Consider the following 19,444-nt stretch of genomic DNA (forward strand, 5'->3'; position numbering starts at 1 on the left):
CACATATAAAAACATATTTTAATAAACTAACTTGTGTACATGGAGAGATTTTCTGTTTGTTTTTCTAAACCTTTCAGCACCCTGCAATTTCATTTGTCTTATGGTTTTAAAGGTCTGCTAAATTAAACATTACAAAATGTGGGCTAACAAACTAAAAGGATACTATAGTTTCATTTTAGATAGTCCATTGGACTACCACACATACTAGAAATTTGTACACCACTAGGCCCGATGACGATAATGTTTTTAGGATACATTGTCAATACCCATGATCACCTCTTGTAGACTGTACAGTGATGACATATTTATATTTTAAAATATAGTTGCCCAGATGCATTTCAAAGCTCTTCAAGAATTCGAATTTTGGTTCAACCATGCATTGCCATATTCATTCTAGAGAGAAATATGGAAACAAATATCACGTTAGTATCGAGTTCTTGTAAAAAATATAAACCACCTGGTTAGGTTAAATCGATGTGCCCTTGGAAATGCACTTAGTTCCAATTTCATCATTACGTTATAACTAGTCATATATTGAACAGAAAAGAACATAATTAAATTTGGACGTATGCACAATCACAGCCAATATAGTACATGATTCATATACAAGACACTGTTGCATATATTAATGAATAATGGCTGTACAAGCCTTTGTGTACATAAATTGTCAGGGAGAGAGAGAGAAAGAGAGAGAAAGAGGGGGGTAGAGGGGGTAGAGGGGGGAATTATAATAGTCGGATTGTGTTATACACATATTTACCAAGGTATCAGAAGAGTTGTTAAAACTTCATTTTTGAGTACTTGACATAGTAAACATGTCCCTAAAGAGCAGCTAAACAAGCAACCACCATTTTCGGTCAGGAATGTAGGTGTTGGGTGGTCATGTAATATAAGACACGAATGTAGGTGTGAGAAATGTAATATAAGGAGTGAATAAAAGTGTTGCGCTTTGTACCAAATTAATGTGCTACAACGGGATCTGGTCTGAGTGATACTGCTATCACACATAATCTCTTGAATGATATCTCTGTCACACATAATCTCTTGAATGATTCAGCTATCACACATATTCTCTCGAATGCATACAAATGCACATATCTGGTTATTGATACAATATATAATACTACATTTAACACCTTGACTATTACCTTTGTGATTGAATGCATATAAAACGTCTTTCCGTCAACCATCCTGTTACTGCTTAGTATTCTTTGAATTTCTTTCTTTTGAGAGGCCAGGGAACGCTTTGATATGATATTGCAGTGATTGTCAATGTACTCAGTGCCTCTGATTACTGGAAATACTGTCTTTTTGGTACATGCTTGATATACACTTGGGGAGCATAGTGGATCTCTCCTATTTCCTGACACTGTGCCTGGAGTTGTACTTGTTTTTAAAGCAGCTGGACAAACACAGAGGAAAAGCTGCTCATCCCAGTTGTCTGGTTTTTGATTTGATGGGTCCAAGAACGACTTGGAGCTATCAATTCTGTAATAATGATACAATTACTACTATTACTTTTATTACTACTAAATAATAATAATAATAATAATAATAATAATAATAATAAAAATAATGACAGCAAAATAATCGGTAGCTGTATACAAATCTTAAGGGAAAATGCCTCAAGTTTAGAACATGTTTGAAATAATAAGGTTATAAATAAGAACATGATGGAAATGAACTGTTTTCAAACATAAGCATTCTATTTCGCCAATAAATGACTTATACTAAACATAATATACTTAGAAGCTGACAAGTGTACATTGTGCGAGTACAAAATCAAAAGCCTATACTTCCCAATGTGTTAACTCTTTTTTATCCTCTTACCCTTTGTAGTAGGATTGCTGTCCGTCGGACAACATAATAGGTCATAACTATCTTAACGTATTCGTCAAGTTACATCCGCTTTAAGTCCTTTCTAGAACCACGTATAAAGCAAAAGTGTAATAAGAGCAATCATACATAGTATATTGCAGGAAATTCTGCCATATTATTCAGTTCTAATACATCTAATCAGTCGGTTTTTAGTAACGCCTATTTTCTCAGACACAAGCTTCCCACAACAATCGTTCATATGCTTAATGCCAAGCCTGATAAGAACATTTCTTTTACACCATTAACGATAATATCCTTCAATTATTAATAAGGTAAACAATTTGGTGTTCTGTCCTCCATAATATCAGGAGTTGTTGTTTTGCCCCTCCCTTGTCACCTACCATGTCAATAATGCGCTATTATAATTGTAAACGTGAAAACCACGGGTCATGGTAAAGCTATATTCATGTTGATAAATTCGTTTATTTCATTTTCCCTACAGTCTTGTTCTGGTTACTTTTCTATTATTGACGTTTGAACGGTAATATTTTAAACAATTAACTTACTTCCAAGAATTGGAAAATTCATTGTTATCCTGTTCGATTGTTTTAGAAGGCGTGGTAAAGTCATCAGCTGGGTTATTATTCAGTGTTCCACATAGACCCAATGTTTTCCCAACATCTTTTACGGACGGTGTGATGTCTATATTCAGGCTGAATAAAGGTTGGGGCCAGTATATTATATCGACCACTACTATTGTACCAAGTGGCATGTGTATCTGCAATATAAACAACGTTACAACATTTTTGCTAGGTACAGAAACAAATCGATTATCCTTATACTGATTAATTTATTTTATACTTTGTATTTGTTGTAAGGAATTCATACCATACTCTATTGACCTACTTTATACTTTGTATTTTTTGTAAGGAATTCATACCATACTGTATTCATATTAAGGAAGATATTGATTATGTCCTTGAAAGCAAATAACTACGAAATCTCGAAGTGCAAAGATTAAATTTCTCTGTTGAAGAGGCGCAGTGTTTATTTTAGAGAAATATTGATTTCATTATTTTAACTGATTTGTGAACACGCGTATTGCATGATCTAATTAATGAAAGCTTAATTACCGATTTAAAAATAGCATAGTGGTAATTTAGATATTTTTTAAATCGCTGGGTTATGTGCATGGTCTGTTTTCGTTCTTGTAATTTGCTTTCGTGTGGATAGTTTTGTTCACTCAATAATATATCGCCGAATTGTTTCAGTAATATCATGAAATCTTTTGCATTTTGTAGCTGTGTTGTGTAATCAGTGGCGCATCACATGTTTTGGCAAAAGGTCTGCAATTGTTTTATTTTTTTATTCTGCAGGTAATGTAATATTATTTCCGTTGCTTTATTAACCTCTTCACAGCATGCAGCTACATGACACAAGTATGTTGAACGCTAGATAAGAAATGAAATGTATTTGCCACGTTGAGAGCTCCACGACTGCTACCGAAACATATATGTCTTCTGGTTATGATCTTCAATCAATCGTTTCATTTTGACGTATTTTGTTACGTGTTGGAATTTCATTCAAGCCAGAGACTTGCGCACACTTCTTTAAGTTATTTTATACTGAGGTAAGTGTTGTTTTTACTTTTCATTGAGCAAGCTAAAAATTTAATCCCTAATGATGAGAGTGTAAAGGAAAATGTCTGCAGTCCTCAGTGATGATTATAACATAAATAAGTATATACATACATATATATATACATAAAAATAAATAAGAAGCTGCTTGTATATTTATTAATCGAATCGACAGTATGTTTTACAGAAAAGTTTAATATAGTGTGTCTTTACCTCATACTTATACTCATATATTTTTCTTATATTCATCAGTTTTTCTCCACAGTGAGCATGGTTTATAAGACTTGGCATTGTGCAGACGTTAATTATAAACAGTTCACCTCCTGCCCTAATGGACACAGCACAAGCACATTTTGGACCATTGCAGTCAAACGTTTTCATTTGAACCTGAAAATAAAATGTATAATGAAGGGGAATCCACACTATGTAACATGTCAATGCTGACAGACAGCACAACATATATATCAATACGAATTCTTCTTCAAAAAACATATACAGTGCAATAAATGCAATGGAAGTTAGAGACACATCCTGACACATACAAAACTTGCCTAATTCTTCATATGCTTGCTAAAATAGTGAGACAGAAAGAGAACTGAATTTTCTACAAATCAAATATCCGTCTTATTTCATTTATCCTTATTTCCCCACTACTTTAGCAATAATTGCTCTTACATACCTTCAAGCATGGGATCCTATTTATTGAATTAGGAATATTAATTAAATTTAAAGCTAACTATAACACAATAACCAGACCTAATGCCAATTTATTGATTACATTTCTAAGTGTTAAACATATTATTATTTATAAGTGAAATATTGGTGTTCATATATTTATCTATTTTCTTTCACGTGTTCTGCATATATCCGTATATAAAAACATGTACTCATTGTCTCATTACGATAATTACATGAGTCGCTTCACTATGTATTGATTCATATGTTACATTTGCAAAAAAAAAAAAAAACAAACAAACAAAACAAACAAAAGCACACAAAAACAAACAAAGTAAAACGAAAAGACGAAGCATATCGTGTTTGGTCTATTGCAAACTTAGAAACTTCAGTTCTTGTAATTGTATTTAACTTGTAACCTTTCGTTGTGGATGAATTTATATTGAGTGCTCAACATGGTTTTACAACATCATAACGCATTGTAGGCTCAATCTGACTCAATAGTGCTATTTAATATTTGATAACGGCAAACAATGAAATTTGCTGCAACAGAAGATTTCATCCGAAAATGTCAGTTTTCTTAAACGCTGATATTTGTTTGATAACCCTCTGAATGTCACGCAAGCTATTTCAACCTGCAAACGAACGGCTAACACAATGCAAACGGTGCCCAGATAGATCTCGCAAAATAATGAATCTACCTCAAACGGGCTTCAGTTCCACCTATAACACGTATACACACAGACACAGAGATGCTACCATTGTATAATTAATATACTCTGATATACCCTTTGTGAAATAATTGTATAAATCAAATATAAGTTTCGTATTCCAATAAAGGTCTTACCTCTTGCTTATATTCTGTATGGCTATACATGACAAATTCTCCAAGATTTTGATTCTCGTAGGACCTAAATCAATGAAATTAGAATAGATAAAATACGACTTAAATACCACGACAAGATGAGCTCCATGCGATAATGTGCACGCAGATTGCATTTGCATCATTATGGCACCATGTTACTTTGTTGGTGGATAAATATATTATATTTTAATTGACAGTAGTCTACCTCTCTATAATTTTTAACAAAGCATTTTCTCTTATAATATGAGGCAAATTATAATTTGAAAACTGTGGATATGTGAATTGGTTTCAACGGTTGCTTCACTGCATGCAACAGAGGGAAGACCCATGCACTAAGCTGCTAAATAGAGGTTTTAATTATTCGAATATAACTTACTTTTGGTCAAATGTCATCATATGCGGGTCTATGTGTGCATAGCAGCTTTTGCCAATCCAAGTTGTCTCCTCTTGGATTTGCACCTGTGGAGGACGGATTCGTTATTTACAGCAAAAATTGTACATTGATGAACAGACTCGACATAAGTTTTTCCTCATGTATCATCTTTTTACATCCAAACAGAGGTAAATGCAAAGAAACATGGTTTTTTAAAAAATATTTTCACAGTAATTTGGCATTGATGTATTCAAAACCTTATGACATAATCTTACTAATGCAATGAAATTAGTCTGATTGGTACACTTTAATAAAGTATTACGTTTGGCTTGCCCTAGCATTTATCAATATGTGGATGTTTTGTAATTGTCTACTTCGTCAGAGAATTTTCAGTAAATGTGGCTTACCAAAGTGTTATCGGTATATACGTATTGGGAAAGACATTCTGCTGGGAAAATTAAAGTTTCACACTGCTTCGATAAGAAGATGACATTCAATGCTAGCAATATATCTGTGATTTCAAATAAAAAATATCACGTTTTACTAAATAATGCTATAAAACGGTATTAAATTGATATATAAGGAATCTTTAAAAAATGTCCTTGCAAAATTACGAAACTATTCCCACACCACTCTTAACCATGACTTTGGAATACTTGCACTAATATCCCCAAGGTAATTATCCTGCATTATGTCATTGACAGGGCTGCCACTTGGCGTTTTCAGTCTCAGAAGGAACAAGTTTCGATCTTGCTTAAAGTCCTGTGTGTCCTTTGTAGTAATTGTTATATTTGTTTCTTCGTAAAAAAAGATACCAGCTATGGATTCTTGAAACGTTGATCCATGGATCTGTGTGCCACATTTCTCACTGTTTTTCACAGCTACGCTGCTACCCGTGCAATCGTATGAATCCTGGTCGTCATACATTTGAATGTCTAAAACACAATCCGGATCTTTCTGAAATTTGACGCACCCAAAGGGCACAGTACTTTGCAGACGAACAACTCCAGTTCCACCTTGCTTCATTACTACAGCTGCGGTAAGAATCTAGAAAGAATTTAATGTCATGAACATATTTGGAACACAAATGTATCTATCTATGCTGGAAGCTGAACAAATATTCACCAAATGAATGTAGGTACAGATGACGTAAATGCTTAATGACAATATTGATGTTTATAAGCACAATCTTTAACAGTATATAACAATAGATAGGTTTAGTGACATAAATGTTTCCAACTTAGGTATTCAAGAATGTTATTATATATATATATATATATATATATATATATATATATATATATATATATATATATATATATATATATATATATATATATATATATATCTGTGTGTCTTAAAAAACCCATACTAACACACAATTTGGCAGCCAGTTAACAAATGACCTAGAGTAGTGCAGGCAGCTGACTAAATCTCAACAGATTTTCACACAGTTTCCATCATTTATTTAAACGTATGATTTACCTTTATTCCGATCCAAAATCCCAAGCTTGCTGTCATGTTTCCTAGATTGCCATCTTTCGTAATACTGGCACGAACACTGCATTTGATCTGAAATTATCCAATAACATTTGCATAAAAGTAAATGATTTAGCAAATCAAGATTGTAAGAATATGAACTGTGGACCTGCTCTTATGCGTTTTAAAATTTCACTTCATTAATGTACAGTTTGAATACACAGATCTATATCATTTCATAGGTGGATGTTTACACGTTCAAGCTATCCAATTACGACATACAAGGTTGACTACAGACTTGCGAGATACATGTTGTTAAATTATGTTCCATACAAGTAAGCTGCAATGGGACGGTTACAACGTTCCGCGACCTTTTGTAATAAATGTAATTATATCGCTTTGTGAAACTCTTAAAGCATTTCTTGACAGAATTTCTTTTTCTTGACCTGACGTTTGTCGATACGGGAAGAAATGAATGTTGTCAACCGACTTCACCGATAAAAACCCCAAAATAGATATCGATAATAATGCAAAATCTAAGCATTTAATCTTTTATTGATATTATACATGGATGTGATTAAACAATGACTTCAAATTATACATAAATACTTTCAGAATGCAAAACCCACCACAACAATAAAGCATTCAATATCATGTCTATATTGCGAAGTATTTGAGGATTTTCACAGGTCTGAAGTACTGATATGGCATCACGTTATCAGCGTTATTAAGTTGTTTTAATTATATAAGCGAAAATAAGACATTATTAGATGATTACATTTTATCTTCATGAACACTACAGACAAATACATTTTGGAGAAACATTTTACCGGAGTGAAATTAGGGCATCACGTACCTGTTTGTCCGATAGTCGTAGGGCAAGTGAATGAACTAGAACTAAAGCCATATATGATTTACGTACATATATCCCTATGTAAATGGATAGTCACCCGTTATGAACCTAAGGCACGGTGCGGCAAACAACTCCATGAACTCCATACATGTATATTAAACCAATATAAGCTATTTTCTCTAACACAAATTTATATGACCATTGAATGTTTACAATCAAGGACCAGTACGTACTCGAGTTCATCCTTATTCCATTGCAATTACTAGAGATCTACATCGAGCTGAATAAAGTCTGTGCTAATGATTATTAGAAATAGTGTCTTCAAGGTAATTTAGTTTTTTGTCTCACTTTAATTTAAAAAAATGTATCACTTATATATCCTAAAATGTAACACCAGTATTTGTGCATACGGGAAAATTTAAAATATGCCTACTGAACACCATTATATGGTGAATAAAAGTACAAGACTTTGTTACGTTTTGATATAATAATAATAATAATAATAATGAGGACATGTAAAGCGCTTAATCTTTAGAAGCTCTAAGCGCTTTACAACATTAGATAACACATATAGGATAAAATAAAAACAAATAAGGATATGATTACAAAAACAAACACCATGAAATTAGAAAACATTAAAAAACATGCTGAGAATATTTAAGGTAGGAAACATTATTAGCTCTTTAAGTTTGTTCTTGCAGTCGAAATAAGTGAGGTTTGAGAGCCCTATTGAATGTGATCACTGTGTTTTTGTGTCTAAGTTCAGTGGGTAATTCATTCCACGTAGCTGGGCCCTGGTATGGAAAACAACGCTGTCCATATGACTTTGTTTTCATAGTGGGAATAATGAGCATACGATTGTCAGAAGAGGAGTTCGACAGTGAAACGTAACACAGAGAACAAATTTTGTGTTTGATTCTGGATCGAATGGATAGCCAGTGTAGGGTACAGAGCAGCGGGGAGGTGTGCTCTGATCGTGGTACTCTAATTATGATCCGAGCAGCTGTGTTTTGAACTTTGTGAAGTTTCTAGAGCAGATATTGAGATGAACCAGACATAATTGAATTACAAGAGTACAGTCTTGAAAGTACTAATGAACACACAAGTGTTTTAGTGGCATCAACTGAAAGATATTTGCGAATTGAGCTGATGCGTCTCAGCTCAAGATATGCAGCCTTGCATATGTTCATGACATGTTGGTGCAATGTGAGAGTACTGTCCAGAGTAGCACCTAGTTTTCCTACTGATTGTGTAAATTTAATGTTGGTGTTGCTGATATTTATTGTTTGAGGTAAAGGATGTGAATGAGAAAGTCGTTGTGTTGTGATCAGTTTTATCATCATTCATCTGCAGCGTGTTACATGTCATCCATGATTTCACATCAGAAATGCACCTCTCTGCACCTTGGATGGTAGCATCGACTTCAGTAGCGTGGCTAGATTTGTATATTTGGGTTTCATCAGCGTAGAATTGGTGAGACACTGCATGATGATCTATGACAATTGAAAGCGACTGAGTGTACAGAATAAAGAGAACAGGTCCAAAAACAGATCCCTGTGGAACACCACAACATAGATCAACTGGGCTGGAGTGTATTCCATTTGCAGATACAATTTGTGTCCTGTTGACCAAGTAGGACTTGAACCGCAGTAAGGCTGTATCATGAATGCCAAATACATGCTGGAGACGGTGAAGTAATATATCATGGTCTATTGTGTCAAATGCTGCAGACAAATCGAGGAGGGTGAGGACTGTAATCTTTCCGCTATCCAACGCAGAGAGAATGTCATTAACTACTTTTAGAAGAGTAATTTCAGTACTGTGGCAAGGGCGATATGCAGATTGTACATTGCTAAAAAGACTGTTTGAAGTTAGATGACATACAAGCTGGGATAGAACAACCTTTTCTAAGATTTTTGATATGAATGGGAGATAAGAAACTGGGCGGTAGTTCTTTAAATCGTTATGGTCTCGTGTTGGTTTCTTCAGCAGAGGCTTTACAATGGCAGTTTTGAAAAATGATGGGAATTCCCCAGATGGGAGAGAGGAATTAATAACATCAGTTAGTGAAGGCAATACTGGATCTAAGCACTCAAGCAGCAGTGATGTTGGAATTGGATCAAGTTCACATGACTTGACCATATCAATGAGTGGGAGTGTTTTAGCAGTGCTGTGCATAAATAAAAGACTGTAGACTGATAATATGTGATTGCGAAAAATCAATTGTAAATATATGTACCAGACATTCATTTGCCGTACATGTCCCTAAATAATGCCAGGTCGTGGTTGAACTAATAAACAGTCATATGCTAAGTGTTCCTAGATTTTAAAATGACTATGATACTGGGTTTGCTTGATGCAACGTTTAGTGCAGATGAGAGGAATAGACCCATTTTGGACAATACAAATTGATTTCGACTATACGCAATGCATATTCGATAACTAAGAGTCACACAGTGGATGTTTGCTATATCAGTTTAACATTAAACTTAATTAAAAGTAATCCAAAAGTTGTCTTGAAGCTTGTAAAAAAAGGGAAATATCTTAACGCATACCTTATCATATAAAAAATAGATCAAATAACTTAGAGATGTTAAAGGTAACGATGTAGACGAGTTCACTGAGTCGCAAACGAATGAACGTTTTATTCTCAGCATGTTTTTTTCTTCTTCTGTTTTCTAATGTCATGGTGTTTATCTTTGTAATCATATCATTATATATCTTTTATCTTATAGGTGTTGTCTAATGTTGTAAAGCGCATAGAACTTCTAAAGATTAGGTGCTATACAAAGTCCTCATTATTATTATTATTATTATTATTATTATTATTTGCATCGTCAACCACACGAATGTGAGACGCAGTAATTGGCAATTTTCATTCTGGTCATTTTCACAGTCTTTTAGAAGAAATATTGGTAACTTTTAGCAAATGCTAAAAGTACATACCATTAACAGTGTTCTCTATGGTCTATAAACTAGCACAGAAAAGCATAATGAGGTCATGTGCTATGGCATATATATCAGAGACTTATCATTTTACAAGTCAGTCAAAACACTAAATTGGTTAAAAAGTGCAGCCGAAATGTTTTGCGTAGAAAACTAAAAGCAGCTGCGTTAATAAGCTAAAACGGCAAACGAGTGTTATTTCCGATAGCTAAACGGATTGTCACACAACATCTATTTTGCAATCTTCCTTATGTAGCTATTTTGATACAATGTCAAGATATGAATGCAATCCATACAGGTGGGGATTGTCCAACAGCATGCAAGTCACAGGGAGAAACATGTCCTCTGAAGTTGATGATAAGAATAGTAATACATATATTGGCATCTTTAGTTTCCTCAAAATGTACTTTCTTAGTTCTGCAAATATCCGAATGACATGACCCATGCCATAGAAAAACTAATACCCACTGAAACTGTACTGTAATTTTGATTACATATCCAACTGAAATCATATCGCTGCACTGAACTAACCTAAATAATCCAGTCGATCAAAAGCAGAAAAGCAGAGAAGAGTTGGATGAGCGGAAAAAGATACATCCATTCCAGACCAACTGAAAAAATGTCTCCAATGTCCATTCGTGCAATAAGTGACTCGAAATTTCAATTTTCAGTAGACCGAAACGATACTTTTTTAAACTAGAGCACATGACGAAGTTCAATGGTCGTTGGTAGTGATATGTGCACACTAATTTTGTTACTGTGTGTTGAGGAATCTATAGTAGTGTATTTATTTTGAAGTACAGAATACATTTAATTACTTTGTTTCATGTAATGTATTCATTTATGCCATCAAGCCTTCGGTAGGAAAACGAAATGTGTATATGATAAAAAGCTACTGCATTTGAACCCCCACAGTAGTGCAGTATTACTCAGAAAAAAATTATTCGTATGTTTCCGTACAAATGCTCTATAATTATGATTTTCCGAAATGTCATTCCTGTCCTTTATTCTTTATATTTATTTAGTCCGAGGCAGAGTGGAATTCCATTTTCTAATTTCCTCAGTCGCATTTCACTTACCGTTGTACCCAGTTTAAAGCCTTTATTGACTAGTTCGCCTTCTTTCAGATCTGTGTTCCTGATGTTGGAATAGGTTACTGGACCTTTTGTTTCCAGAACTGCCTCGTTGACATACCTGTTAACGAGCAAGTAACATTGACAGGTGTACCTCTATAGATCTATTTATCGGGTTATCTCTTTATGTGTGTATCAATCTATATGCATTTGCACGCAGGCACACAAGTATGTTTGTACATATGTATGAATATATGCAAGTGTGTTTGATTATTTAGCTGCGTTAAAGGTTTTAAAGTTCTCGCTGTGAAATTACCGGAAATATAATTTGGAATTCCAGATCTACATGTTTCCTACTTAACTGGTGATTTGAACAAATACATGTACATCTAAATATGTCTTGTTTCACGTATATGTTATATATGTACCTATCCGCATTTCGATGCATGTATCCGAGCTGACATATATTTACCATGTAATGGTGTATAACAGAGTTTCATCGTTGCTCTTGTTGAAATCACAGGAAAAAATTAGATTCGGCTTCTTAATTGGTACGTGACCAAACGGAGCGATCGCGTCAATGAAGACAAGTTCATGCTTTACTCCAGCAAACGCAGACTTGTAGCTTGGGGCTGGTTTTATATCTGGCGAAAAATAGGAATTTCATTAGCCCTCACGATTATTTGTTTATCGATTTCTAAGGAAAAATAGCCTTTTATACAACTGATACAATCAGAGTCATCGTTTTAGCTTAGGTACCTGCCTATAACACAAAATAATGTCTGAGGCCGTAAAATGTTTACGTAACCTTCTACCTAATACAAAGGTGGATCGTCATGTAGGAAAAGTAACAGGGCTCAGCTTTTATTTGTGGGTAAACCTGTTCTCTATATCATAACTATGAGTGAATTTTTTGTAAAATACACAATGCTATGTCTTTGGACCTGTAACAAAATTTATATTGTGCAATTGTATGCATACCAATACGTAGCCCAAAACTTGTAAGCTTTTGATATCACAAATTGTTAACCATATATATAGGTATATATATACATATATACGGGGTTTAAAAGTACTAATATATACATTCAACTGACGCCGGCTTTCTCCACCTCAAAGGCTAAATATCTGGAAACTTAGCAAATACAATTAAATCATCTTGCAACCCCAATATGTTTGACATTTACTTGACACGAAAAGACACACTTCTACATTTAACCATGGCTTCACCCGTAACCAGAGGAATATGGTTTCTTGGCTGAAACTCAAACCCGTTGAGGTTTTCGTCACTAGGAATGAGAATACAAATGCATCTATCCGACAGATATTAAAGCTAACCTTATCATCACTGATTCACCACGAGGTTCAAATTCAGATTTGAACTCTCAAACTAGGCTGCGCTTGCACCTTCATGGTTCGTGTATTTAGTGTATGGTTGAAATGTTGTACGAGTGTTTACACGCATGCTCTTTTAGAAAAATGTTTTCCTACCCAGGATTTACATCAAGTATACTGTGTACAAGACGAATAAATAAAACCACACCGCACATTCGTCAAATGCTTTTTACCTAGCAAATTGAGATAAATATTACTCTTCCCTGGCGTGCATATTGTATTGTTGTCATATTCAAACGTTAGCTATTTGTATAATTATATTAAAATTTGATGTAAATATATTATACTGGTAAGAAAGTAACGTCGCGATTTTTAATATTTAAAAAATTGTGCAGTTACATCCTATGAATGTTGTTCACAATCAACCTTTCAGTGCCTCAACAACCATAACCTAACGGAATATTAATATTGAACACAGGACAGATTAGCTTATATTAAGAGGTAAAGTCATTACCAATGTAAATTTTAGTATTTGTTATACACTTTCTTCGTCTATTAGTTCGTTCCGATAGCCTTGTGTTTAGAGCATCCGCCTCGGACGTGGAAGGTCATGAGTTCGATCCCCGGTCGAGTCATACCAAAGACTTATAAAAATGGTACTAACAACCTCGGCTGGCGCTCAGAATTAATAGGTTAGTGTTAGGACTGGTCGGCCTTGGCGTCAGGATAATGTAACTGGGTGGGACATCATGCTACATGTCTGCGGCATGATGACACAGTGTTAGACATCACTGTAAACTGCCATACTACAGACATCGTAGCGATATGACTACAAAATCGTTAAAGCAAGATTAGAAATACCAATCACACACACACACACACACACACACACACACACACACACACTTGTCGTCTAAGATCAGGCCAACTATTTAGGTCATTGGAACGAAGGATGGAGCAAATTATGTTATTTAGTAAGTATATACGTTCAAGAATAAAGGGTACAAAATGACAGTTAGTTAGAAAATAAAAACATGATAAAAAACGAAGTGTCTGTGCATTCCGATGTTGACTTAAAGTGAGTTATATTGCTTTGACATGGAGAATATAATCAGTGGATAACAACAACACAATAACAGAGCCGAGGTTTTAAACGTCTTCAAGTTCAAGTGTTTTTTTTTTTCTTCTCCATTTTTTGTTATGATGTTGCTTGCCTAATAGATTAAAAGTGAACCAATACACTTACCCGGCATTTCTGGAAGCACGTCTGAAATGAGAGAAACGTTCAGTTAAATACATTCCAGTTTACAATCTTATTATCGTTTTCTAAGTGTAACTTTTATAACTCCATCACAGCAGTGCGAAGCAAAGTTTCATTTGTTTTCGTTGTAATCTATCAAACATCAACAGTGTATACATGGCAAGTAAAACTAGAAAGCAGGTAAGATTAAATAAGAAGTGATATAAAAGAACTTAAAACCCGATGGAGATAAGACTGTCCCAGAAACAGTCCCTAAAGTTTGTTTGAGGTCGAATACTTTTAAAAACGTATAAATGTCTACTTATGAGGTCCATGCCAAAGGATCACAGTCAGATTTCCAAGTGGACTTGTTATGGTTTGGTTATATTGTAAATGAGGATAGAGGAATTCTTTATGTGTACAATGAAAGTGCAATCCTTCTTTTATCAATTTCAAGCAACGTTGAGAACAGTTGTGTGTGAAAATTAGTATACCTTGAAGACATACATGTGATAAATAACACTTACCGAAGCAGTAGGCACTCGTATGGGTTGTTGGCTCTAATTTGTAAATCATGTGCGTTGTACAGTTGCGAACTTGTATCGTTTTCTTTACGGAACAGGAAGAAGAAAATGAAACAATGCAGGCAGTACGAGTCACAACTCCGTCATCTTCTTTTGGAATGGACCCTATAATTAAATTTATATTTTGTTTTGAGAACGACTCAGAAATTAGAGACACTATTAAATGCAGCGTGTACATACAGATGTCCTCCTTATGCAATGCAATTCCTTCTAATGTATATTCGCATATACTGATGCACGAAAAGCTTGAACGTCTCCTTGAAAACTCAGATGATGAAGACCATATTGGATAAATAGTGTGGCAACATATTTAAACTTCAAGCACAATGCTTATTAAACAATTGTCAATGAAGAAAATTATCCTCGTCGAAATCTTACCGTTCATCCAAATTGGGTAATACGTGCCGCAATTTCCTATGATTAAACTTGAAAAATTTGTTGGCATGTTGTTTTTACCAACACTATACCACTTGCTGTTGTCCAGGTTCTCATCAAACAGCATCGGTTCATTTTCGGCCACAGCATAGTTACGAGCCCTTCGTCCAAGCTGCGGGAGGGTTTCGTAATTTACACTGCAGTCCTGACCTTCGAGGAAACAAATCACGCGTTAAAATGAGTCATGTAATACATTATCAGTCAGCCAACCAACTACAAATAACAAAGTATTCTGAACTGTCCTTTCTCCCTTTTATCCCCGTAGGCAAATAAATTCCTTTTTGGAATTTCTCATTGTTTATGTTTTCTTCTTTTAATCCAATGCAATTGAAGGTTTTAAAAACAATGACGGTGAAGGTAACTATTTCTATTGATCCTTAAGTGATTTCAAACAATATTTGAAAGGAAAGTAAGCATATTGAGAACGAAGTTTGTGTGTACTGACTAGATTTGAAGGAATAATATTACTTACCAGCTGCAACAATGCTTGATATGAACAACAAACTCCGATATCCATAATTCATGATCTCGTGTATGCATTAAATTACCAGTGTTTTGTTATTGTGATTTCTAATAATCTACGCGTGCTAAATCCTAAAATTACAGAGTTGTTGTTTGCGACTAAAGAACGTTCGAATTAAACGAATTCTGTGGTTTATAATGTTGAACACAACAAAGAAATATGTGTTATACAAGGACAAATTTACATAGTCCAGAACATTGCAAGGTCTTATAAATTTTAGGACAAGTGTACCCTTTGAGATTTAATGTAAACTATATTCGCAAACCTTCTCTTTTCGGCAAATTTGCAAATGGCTCTACATGTAGAAATATAAAAGAATTTCGAACAAAATGAAAGGTTCTTCGGTCACGGGTAAATGATTTGTATAAATAGATTCGATAATATTCTTTACAACAGAGTTTGCTATAATAGTTTAGACTTACTGTAAGTCATGCGCAGCAGAGTTGATGCAACAATCATCAGCAATAGTGTCATCTTGAGTCTAAAATCAAAGCACTAGATTAATATTCAACTTTCTTTCTAGGAGGAAAATTCGATGCGTGAAAATATCCTACTACATGTGTCTAATTCAAACGATACATCTGGCTTCTAAGCCACTTTCAAAATTAAAAAAATAACATTACATAAACCAGGATACAAGAATTAGTCAGTGAAATAAAATGCTTACGTAATAAACATTTTACCGTATGAACATAAGGGTATGAAGCATGGTGCAAAATGTATCACCCAATAATATAATTTTAAGCAAAGACGTTTCAATTGGAAAAGACAATTTTGATGGTCTTATAAAATATTTTGGAAAATGATATAGATACATTATGTAATATAAATATGTCTCGTTGAGAATACTTGAAACGATATGTCAAGTATCAACAATATATACTAGAGCCGAGTACCACGGAGAATTGTACCACCATATACCGCCGTATTTCTAAACATACCTCGATAGGTATCATGATAAACTGCAATTATATTAGGGACCAACTATTCAATGTTTTGTGGCAAAGGTCGGACGCATTTTAATAAAATTAATTCCGCCTGTCAAAAGCTGATTTTGAGGAAAATATAAACAATGTATACCCATTGCATACTTAAAAAAATATCATGAGGTAAAACAAAATAAAATATTCAAGCTCAAAAGAAAATTGCAACCCTACCTCCCAGAAATAACCCGTTACTGGATAGATTTGTTATGTGCATGTTAATAGCTGTAATCTAAAATCTTTAAATACAGTGGGATGATAAAGGTTACACTATTGCGGACACCCTGCGCTGACATTAGACAGCCTGTAGTTAAAAATAGGAAGTGCTGAGACTGAAAATTGCGATTAGGTAGCTACATTATTGATATAATAGACAAGGAACTTTGCATTTTGATGTCAAAAGCAGGGCATGATATTTATTAGGCAGAATATATTTTGTATACTGACAATCATCGATACCAGGTAGCAGTTTCCTAATTGGTCGTTATTCTAAATGATTCTACTTAACACTTATGCAAGATAGATGATAATAATAAATACATTTCAAGTGGCACCGATTCGGTGGCCATAGTGGTTAGAGAGTCCAACTCGGATACGGGAGATCGCGTGTTCCAACCTGGCCGAGTCATACCAAAGACTTACTGAAATGGTACTAGCAGCTGCCTCGATTGGAAATCAGCATTACAAATTTAGTGCCAGGACTGGTCGTCCGTGTGTCATGATAATGTTACTGGGTGGGACATGATGCTACATGTCTGTGGCATGATGCCCCAACGATAGATATCACTATAAACTGCCACACTGCAGATATCGTAGCGATATGACTGACAAATTGTTACTTCTACGTTAAAACTCCAAATCGCACAAACACACTCATTTGAATAAATGTTTAATATGTTAGTACAATCTTTGGGTGGACAACTGAATCCAAGAAGAGCATCGGAGTATCTTCTCAAGTTCTTCGGAAGTTCCTGTGCCTGCTATTGGGATGTTCGTGCATAAAATATTCATCTATGAACATCGTGTAATAAAAGATATACAAATTACGCAACCCCCAATTTTCATTAATTTCAGGTGTGGAGATGATTTATGTTTCTTGAATACGTAACTGTTTCGTAATGAAATAATTTTGTTGTTGTCTTGAATAATGTATTAAGAACTGTGTAAGAAAACTAATCGGTTAGGTTTTGCTCTGTATGTCTTGTCTCGTGTACAGTAATGTAGGTAACTGGAACCTAAACCAGAGCTGAAGTGTATGAGACTGCCAGTTAATACTAGCTTTGCTTGATGGAAGGAAATTAAACAATAAAGAATATAATTCTTACACAAATCGTACTGTTTGTTATATTAATAACTGTAGCAATAATTGTTATAGTGCGGAGATGGAAACTTGATTGGTGCAATCGATCACTTGGATAATATTCATTGCTGGAATGACTAACGCGGCTTCATAAAGCGTGTTTTAAAGTATATGACCATGGCAAACAGCAAATCTCAAATCTCAGACCAAACGAGTCGTGCCTGAGTTTTCCAGGTTGTATTGTAATATAAGCTTCTTTCTTAAGGAATACAATAGCGTCTACAATGTCAACCAAAAACTGAAATGTGAGATCTGAATGTCAGCCAGAGATGAATGGTTCTTGTTCATGTGTCAGTAAAGAGAGAGAATTAACATGAAGACTGAAAATGCTTACCTTGGAGGTAGTGCGTTCAACAGGCACTGTGTCGGAACATTGCCAGTGGACGTGAATATTGAGCTCAAATCAAGGTTAAAATAGGTCATATAGTTGTTTGCCCGACGTCTCTAACTTGCCACACCAATGAAAATAAAGACACGCCCTCCTTCCAAATGGTTGACATGTCTTCTGGGAAACAACTGGCTACACTCCAAGAATGAAATACCTATTCTGGATATTCATACATTCCTGCACAAATGCACAGGATCATATTCATAAAATATATGTTACTTATTCACTCACCTCATTTACATTTTACGAATATGGTATTAAAATATGTTTGTCTTAGCTATAATTCATATTTGTCAGCGTTTGAGTTTATAGAGATTTGTGTTATTTCGCTTATTAACTATATCGCCCAACAAACACACGTTTGAACGTCTTACAAAACCTTTGAAATATTGTTCAAAGCTGCATTGTGAAATTCAGTTGAATGCAATGTGTACTGTTGCAAGCTGAGAGGAAAGGTTTGTTTATGGATATGATTTTGCGCATTTGATATGAAACGGACAATATTTAGTTTGCACTGTCTTTTGACACACATGTGCTTGGAGTTTTGAATATTGCTTGAATGGTAATCTTTCTCGTTATTCGGAAAATAAAGTAGGTAATCCAATTGCATCAGGTAATCAGTCTTTTCTTCTAGGAAATGAGATAATTAAGAACGAAGTTTCATACGCACAACTATATTATTGCATATGACAATAATACATTTTGTTTGTGTCGCGTTCACGATTACTGAAGGTATGCACTTTCAATGTAGGTAATAAGAGACATTCCGTGAGCTAACATTTTCCAATGTTGGTTAGCATTCTCCTCGGATGACTTTCCAATTGCCATCAAATTGGTGAAATATTCAAAATGAACACGTGTTTTTTGCTTTTATTGT

At 34.6% G+C, this 19,444-nt stretch overlaps 1 protein-coding gene across 1 annotated transcript in view; it reads right to left on the minus strand.

Annotated features, from left to right (window-relative positions):
• LOC149800381 (von Willebrand factor D and EGF domain-containing protein-like) overlaps positions 1 to 18,617 on the minus strand; it is a 33,331-nt gene extending 14,714 nt beyond the window's left edge. Inside the window, exons 1-14 of the mRNA XM_089960024.1 lie at positions 18,514 to 18,617; positions 16,259 to 16,317; positions 15,257 to 15,463; positions 14,822 to 14,983; positions 14,301 to 14,321; positions 12,192 to 12,363; positions 11,726 to 11,840; positions 6,854 to 6,940; positions 6,029 to 6,415; positions 5,372 to 5,454; positions 4,978 to 5,041; positions 3,669 to 3,842; positions 2,385 to 2,596; positions 1,149 to 1,488 (exon numbers count right to left, since the gene is read on the minus strand). Coding sequence (XP_089816150.1) covers positions 1,149 to 1,488; positions 2,385 to 2,596; positions 3,669 to 3,842; positions 4,978 to 5,041; positions 5,372 to 5,454; positions 6,029 to 6,415; positions 6,854 to 6,940; positions 11,726 to 11,840; positions 12,192 to 12,363; positions 14,301 to 14,321; positions 14,822 to 14,983; positions 15,257 to 15,463; positions 16,259 to 16,317; positions 18,514 to 18,602 — 2,172 coding nt within the window. The 5' untranslated portion in view covers positions 18,603 to 18,617. The remainder of the gene's footprint in view (positions 1 to 1,148; positions 1,489 to 2,384; positions 2,597 to 3,668; positions 3,843 to 4,977; positions 5,042 to 5,371; positions 5,455 to 6,028; positions 6,416 to 6,853; positions 6,941 to 11,725; positions 11,841 to 12,191; positions 12,364 to 14,300; positions 14,322 to 14,821; positions 14,984 to 15,256; positions 15,464 to 16,258; positions 16,318 to 18,513) is intronic.
• Between the last annotated feature and the right edge of the window lie 827 nt (positions 18,618 to 19,444).

This window comes from Sinohyriopsis cumingii, chromosome 5 (genome assembly GCF_028554795.1).
Source record: "Sinohyriopsis cumingii isolate HCF-2022 chromosome 5, ASM2855479v2, whole genome shotgun sequence".
Taxonomy (NCBI): Eukaryota; Metazoa; Mollusca; class Bivalvia; order Unionida; family Unionidae; genus Sinohyriopsis; species Sinohyriopsis cumingii.